The 7,056-nt window shown below is 46.4% G+C and overlaps 1 protein-coding gene across 1 annotated transcript in view; it reads right to left on the bottom strand.

Moving 5' to 3' along the window:
- Positions 1-6,141: 6,141 nt before the first annotated feature.
- Positions 6,142-7,056, bottom strand: part of AHSA1 (activator of HSP90 ATPase activity 1) — a gene marked incomplete at its 5' end in the record, with an annotated part of 5,317 nt that continues 4,402 nt past the window's right edge. Inside the window, 2 exon segments of the mRNA XM_019616130.1 lie at positions 6,142-6,553; positions 6,960-7,011. Coding sequence (XP_019471675.1) covers positions 6,381-6,553; positions 6,960-7,011 — 225 coding nt within the window.

Raw genomic sequence — 7,056 nt, 5'->3', positions numbered from 1 at the left:
CCCCCAAAAAAACTATAATTTCTGCAGTAAATGCAGTTACCATCCAAGGGCAAGTATCCAAGGGCACTTATTGCATTAGGCCCCTACAAGAATCTGATTGAAAGCCAAGTGGCTGTTCTGCCTGGCTGCCCCTGTGGATTGGAAGATTACAGGCATGAACTGGAGCAGGAAAAATGCAACAGTGATATTCCTCCCTCGCACCTTACACACCAGGAGACTTTGCAGAGCACCATAAGAAAAGTAGTCATTAACCAAGCATTTATTTTTATATGCCATCAAAGATTCTGTCCATCCCACTGCTATTTAAGTGATGAAACTCTTACCTTCCACTCTATGAGTTTATTGTGTTGGGTTCTTTTTTAATATATAATATATATGAAAATTATTTCTACAAAATTTCATAGAGAATTCTTTATTCTGACACTGCAATAAAGCACTTTATGTATGTGTGTGTTGCTGATGTCATTCAGTTGGGACTGAAGCATACAGTCTTGGAACCTTTTGTTCTATCTGTGCAGGATGATGCTGCACTGAGTGCTGAGTGCCTTAGGTCCCTTCACTGCTGTGCTGCAGGAGCCTGGTGGCTTTGCTTTCTTACCATGCGCATGTGGTGGTGTTGAGCACATTTCAGTAGCAGAAGTGCATGCAGATGCTCCTAAATATCGTGAACAGCAATTTCCAGTTGATCACAAATGCTTAAAGGAATCTTATTTTCCTGACCCCATTTCCAGTAAGAAGGTGGCAAGGCAGAACGATGCAAACCAGGACACTTTGGATTTCTTTTACAATTGTGATTCAAATCCTGGCAGCTTGAATTGTGCAGTTGTAATGGTGCAGAAGGTTCAGGTCTCATGTTCTTTCCAAGCTTTGTCCATCCCCAAGATGTTATGCTACGTGGTTCCTTCATATGGATTGTGTGTGACAGTTGCAGTAGCTGAAAAACAGGGGTGGGTGATGCTGGTAGACAAGGGCTGTGTATGTGTATGGGTGTAAACTGACTGTAGAGAGAGATGTTGTCCATGTGTCCCCCCCACTTCTGTCACTTTTGCATGTATCTATGTTTACCTCTCCTTCCCCATCTGCTGGCTTGGCTAATGTCAGAGCTTGGTGGGACATGGCCTTTCTCTGTCATGCCTCGAGTACAAAGGAGCTGTAAGATATTGATGAGGTTCAACTAATAGCAATAACAAAGGACAGGAACATGGAATGGAAGACAAAGGGATGCCAGGGGAGGGCTACAGGAATTGAAATTCTGCTCAGAAGGATGGAAATCTCCTACAAGATCATTGGGGGCTGCTGAGAGGTGCACTGCCTGTGCTTCAGCCCTGATGCCAGGTTTTATTCCATACTCAGACATTACAGGAGCACCCTGCTAATAACAGGTGTATGCATGAGAGCAGATGAGAAAAACCCAGCATCTTCCCAGCTGGAAAACTGATTTGGCAAACAAGCTCCACAGCCAAAAGCTAATGATAGCAGAAGGATTAGCAAAGCTTTCCAAGGATCGCAGCTTTTTGTGGCTGTTAATTTGCTGCATAAATTGTGACCACTTCTAAGCAAGCTCTTGTTATTTCCAGCTGTTTTCCTTCCCCCTCTCTTACTCCTTTTTTCTTGTGCTGGCTGTGCACCTGTCAGAGTTTATCTGGGACAGCAGTGGGTGGCTCTGCTCCACAGCTGCCTGGCACCATTGCTGGCCCCTGCTTGGGGACTGCAGGCCGTTCCAACAGTCAAAGAATGCTCCATCACACCAAGCTCCCATTGGTCTTCTTTGCATCAAAACCACCATTGTCTGCAGCCTGACTTGGGGTAGCAGGGTGAGCTTGGCTCTGTAGGAAAAACAGCAAAAAGTCACTCTGCTCCTGGAGCCAGAAGGTACTGCTCATACAACATGCATTTATTCATCAGTGAGGTCCCTGTGTTGCTGGGCCTTGCTCCAAAACTCTGTCTTATAGAAATCTCACAGGAAAAGGAGGTGAAACAGGAAGAATTGCTGCCCTAGCTCTGCAGGTGAGGAAGGGAAGCACCAGAACTAGAGATGCTGTCTGAGTCCACAGTCTGCAGCAGTTTCAAGTTGTGTTTTTGCCTGCTGCTCTACCACTTCTCAACCTGGTGAGTTGTCCCAACCCAATTTGGCAGCTTTGTGTGTGGCTCAGCCACACCACTTCCCTGGCACCCAACATGCAGCGGAGTGGAGCAGGGGCAAAAGGGCAAAAGGTCTGGCCTTCGCCTGGAACACAGCAAAGTGTGGTTGTGATGACAGTCCTTAGGCCTTGACTTAAACCTGAGCGTCTGGAGATGGAAAAAATACCCTTCCAGGCAGAAAGCAAATATTCTAGCCTGCAATGGGACGTTGTTGTAGCAATACATCATGCCACAGAGGATGGGCCCCCATGTTCACAATCAGGAAAGGAATTTCTTGCCCTTCTTCCCCTGCCAGGCAGCATCCAGCTGCCCCTCAGAAATGCCAGAGATGAGCCCAGCTGGCAGGGCCTGGCCCCTGCTTTGTTGAAGGTATGTCAGCTATTCTCCTCACCCAGCATGGGGCCTGGCAGTAGGGACCACAGCCCTGCCTTGCCAGGCCCCACACAAGGTCCCCCAGGTGGTCTGATCCCAAGCAGCACACTCTGCTCCAGCAGACCCTGCTGGGCTGTCCTACAGGCACTAGCTTCTGGGAGCTGAGCTGCATTTGTGGGAACACCGTTGGACCTCTGATGTGCCAGGAAAAAGGCCTCCCCTAGACATCACAGCCTTTGCACCCGGAGTGGTGGATTACAGATAATGGATTTATATGGGACCTTCTAAAATCACATAGCTCTGCCATGGGGATGTGGGTAAATCATCCCTCACCAGTGGGTCCCTCTCCCCTGGTCTTAAAGCTCTCCAGAGATGAAGAGGTCACTGTATTCCTCAGATTTACTGTTCTTGCATGGAGTCGCACTTTCCTAGCAGCCAACCTAAATCCTTTACGTTTTAAGCCTGGTGCATCTTATCTGCAGTGGTCACAGAGAGCATATTATTTCCTTATTTGCTCCTACCTCTCTTTGCAGACTTTTGTCACTGCCTCTTCCCCTGTCTTGCTCCTCTATCTTCTCATCTCCAGACTAAACAAATGCTGTCTGTCAGTTTTTCCTCAGAAGCTGCACTCATTATTGTTGCCCACTACTAGACTTTCTCCATGTAAGCCATGTCTGTCTTGATGTGTACAGGCTCAGAACAAAGCTGTGGAGCTGGAGCTGTCTTAATGCTCTGTGGAAAGATTTCTTCACAGAGCCCACAGACCTGCTTGGGCAGCTTTTTTTCTCTTCTGTCATTATTTATTTTCATTTGAGAATTCACCATAACCTACCCATCTTAAACATCTTTCACAAACGTGCTCCAAGCCTGTCATTTCCCCGTGTATGTGTGTTACTTGTTGATCCTGCCCCAGTGCAAAGCTTTGCAATTCAACAAGGTCAGATGTGCATGTGTTTGTTTGTTTTCTCCTGAATCGCTTTTCAATTTAGTCAAGAACATTTTAAGCTCTAAACTTGTAAGGACCTTGTAGCTCTGGTGGTGCTGTAAATTATTTCAGACTTTTATCAGTTATTACCTTCAGGACTGAAACATACTTGGTTCATTAGGGCTCTACTAGGCCTTTCCTCATCCACTTGGTGCTTGCTAGTAACATCCAGCCTCTGATGGTAGCCAACAGCCAGTGACTAGAAAGAAAGAGCAAAGAGAAGGGCAGGCATGTTGCTGCTTCCCTGAGATATTTTCTCTGCTGTAAGCAGCTGGTGGCCAGGAGACTTCTCAGGCCACATGTGATGGATGTTTTAATAGTCCTTGGCTGTTTTTTTCTTCCATAAATTTGTCCACTCTTGCTCTGAATCTATGTAAACTGTTAGTGGCATGCTATCACCACCTGCAAGACATTCCAGAATTCACCAAATGTCTGCAAAGTCCCATTGGTTGGGACCCCATGTTTGTTCATTTGATGGATGTTCCTTACTCAACTTCTCCATTGTCTTTCAACTGCAATGCCATTTAACATCTATCTCTGATGTCTCATTGCTGTGAAAAATTCACTGCTTAGTTATGTTTTCTGGTTGTTCTACTACTGTTTTGTTGCTGTTGTTTTTCATTCACAAGCCTTTCCCTCTTAGCTTGTGTCATTTGAGATTCTTGAAGACCCTCTTGGCACAGGAACATGAACTTGCTTTTCTTTCTCATTTTATATACCTCTCCCTCCCTGCCCCAAATAGCCGAGGGTCTGCAAACTCTGTCCAGATCTCCTAATGCTTCCAAGCAAAGCAAAGGTCTAGGGCACCTCATTAGCATCTGTACGGCTGCACCAGATGTCACCTTTAGATGGACAGGCGGATGCTTTGCTGGGAACAGGCAGACTTTCACCAGCATGAAGCGAGGCTCCACAGCAGTACTGTAAGGCATTACCACTGCAATGCCCCATCACAGTGAGTATATCCTGATACCTTTTGTCCCTCGGCCTAAATGCTAGCTCCGAGCCTGGCATTTTAGCACAAGCTTTCCTTCAGAGGTGGTTGAATTTCATGCACTGTGTTGTGAAGAGCAGCCCAGCAGCCTGGCTACCTGTCCTGTGGGGGTTGCCAGCCCAAGGGGCACGGAGCCAGCTGAGGCAGCACTGGCATGACTCACGGCTGTCAGTTCTGTTGGATGACGAGCCCTCAGGCAGCCTTTGAGCGAAACCCAGAGCCTGAGAGCCCTATGCTCACAAGCTGCAGGCTGAGGCCAAAGCGTGTCCTATTAGAGTAGCAGCAGGATGCCCAAAGTAAGCCCTGTTTGTGATGAAAGGAAGGCAATTAAAATTCCACTTCAGCTGCCTTCCTGTCCCACTTCCTAGTTTTCCAGCAGCAGGTGATTAGCTCAGCCTGCCTTCTGCTGCCCTTGCTCAGCTGTGCCAGTGAGGCCACGCAGACAGCAGCACTGCTGCCACAGCGTGGTCAGCAGGCCAAGCACTGCCAGTACAATGCAGTTCAGGTATTGGGTTGGTTCAAATTAACTCAGAATGAGCTTATCTTCTGTTTTCAAAAAAATTGGCTCTTATCAAAGCTCTCATCTTATCCGGGCTAGTATGTTCACAGAGGTTTCACATTTCCCATGTCTCAGCCCAGGATTGTCTAAAAACAAACACATGCTATGCAGTAACATCAGTGCATGTATACAGTGTCAGCCTCCTGCATCCTGCAAGACACTTACAGTAGCTCACCCATGCACATGAATCCCAGTAAAGTACCTCCAGCACCTTTCTCAGCCAGATTACCTAGAAGAGTACAGTGAGGGAACACGGATGCAGGGAAATCTTACCCTATGTACAAGTGATTGGTCCTTCCTGCAACTTCCTCTTCAGTCATACAAAATTCCTACTGCACTCTTGATGTTCCTATAATCACCATAAATAATCACTTCAGGATAATGCTTCAGGAGAAAAAGTCACCCTACTAATTAAGCATTGACACTTCCAAGCAGAATTCATCTCTCCTTTTCCCCAAGACCTGGTTATGCACTTTAGAAGACACCTCTGAGAACAAACTGTACCAGCAGAAGAGAACAAGCCAGCAGTTTTCTCTTCCTCCCCCACAGAAGCAACAGCTGAAGTGGGGTCAGCCAAAAGAATTGCACCTTGTTTATTTTAGGGGAATAAATCCCACCCCCACTGAGAGACTACAGTTTGTTTTGGCCTGAAGCTCTTGGAAGTAGCTGACCCTTGCTGGAACCATCTTTTAGGTGGGAGTTTCCCCAGCAGTGGTCTGCTGATTTTCTTGGACATTGGGTGACTAAATGATTGGCATTCCCATAGTACAGGCTGGTGCAAGTACATGAAAGGATTGTGTAAAGAGAGGGATATGCAAGGGAGGAGAGGCATGGCTTTAAAAGGATTTTGGATCCCTTCAAAAATGGCAAGGGTTTGAAACATTTATTAGCAGATCAAAAGCAGAAAGAAAACAAGCAGCTGCTCAAACTAAAAACTGCACCGAGCTCATGCCCTCCGTGCATCCAGAAATGAGAAGTAAATCACATTGGGATCAACAATCCTCATTGATCAGTCTATTTCCAGACAGATCCCTCCCTCAGTCTGGCCACTAAACCTTTGAACTTAAGCCCATCTGAGGACACAAGTATGCGATGTTTTTTTTTAAGTTAGGTTTATTTAGCAATAGAAGTATGTACATGTAAGAGAATCCCCTGCAGCACGAGACATGCATGAAGCAGTGAGGGACTGAAAGTGGTGCTGCTCAATGGCTTTCCTCATCACCTGTCATCCCACTCTACCCAGCAGCAGGGCCAAGATTAGAAAGGAAGAGGTGAGAAATTTATCAGTCCACGTGGCAGAGTCTTCAGGCAGCTCTTTCCAACAACCATTATTAAAACAAGCGGGCACCATAGCCAAATGTCTGTTTAATGCCCTCAAAGTAGTAGCGCTGCCAGCCTTGCTTTGTTCTCTCCTCCTCACTGGCAGGAATTCCCTTGCCTTCCAAGCACACCTCTGTCTCACCACCTTTGTCAGTGAAATTCAAGGTAATTGTTGCAAAGTGCCCTAGAGGAAACAAAACAAACCTGTCAGCAGAGTGCAGTACAAGATGTAATGTCCCAAGGAGCTCCTTCTCTCACAGAGTACCACTTAAAAAGACTTTTCAGGATCCTTCCAAGAAGGATCTATTTATGACAGCTGCAGGCCTTCCTTACAAAGAGAGGTTGGAGACAGCTCTATTTTCATGGGGTTCAAAGCAGCCACAGCCAAGCAAGCTGAAGCTGCTACTTCATCGTTCCTAATCCCTAGCTGCTGCCTCGGTGGTAGCTCATGACTATGACTTGACTGTGTAGGATACGAGCCTGGCGAAGACATCCTGGTGACTCCCCAGAGTGAAGTGTGGCAAGCAGGGCTGGAATTCTTCAAACACAAGCTAGAGCTGTAATACCATAGACCAATTTGGACAACTTACCAGCTGGCCAAGACTTAAATCTCCATTTCATAACAAGTTGCTTCTCAGGGACCTTAAAAACAAAGAGAGACCACAAATAATTTTTTTTTTTTTTTTT

The sequence above is a fragment of the Meleagris gallopavo genome, chromosome 5, assembly GCF_000146605.3.
Source record: "Meleagris gallopavo isolate NT-WF06-2002-E0010 breed Aviagen turkey brand Nicholas breeding stock chromosome 5, Turkey_5.1, whole genome shotgun sequence".
In the NCBI taxonomy this organism is placed as follows: Eukaryota; Metazoa; Chordata; class Aves; order Galliformes; family Phasianidae; genus Meleagris; species Meleagris gallopavo.
This window is presented reverse-complemented; position numbering and strand designations above follow the sequence as displayed.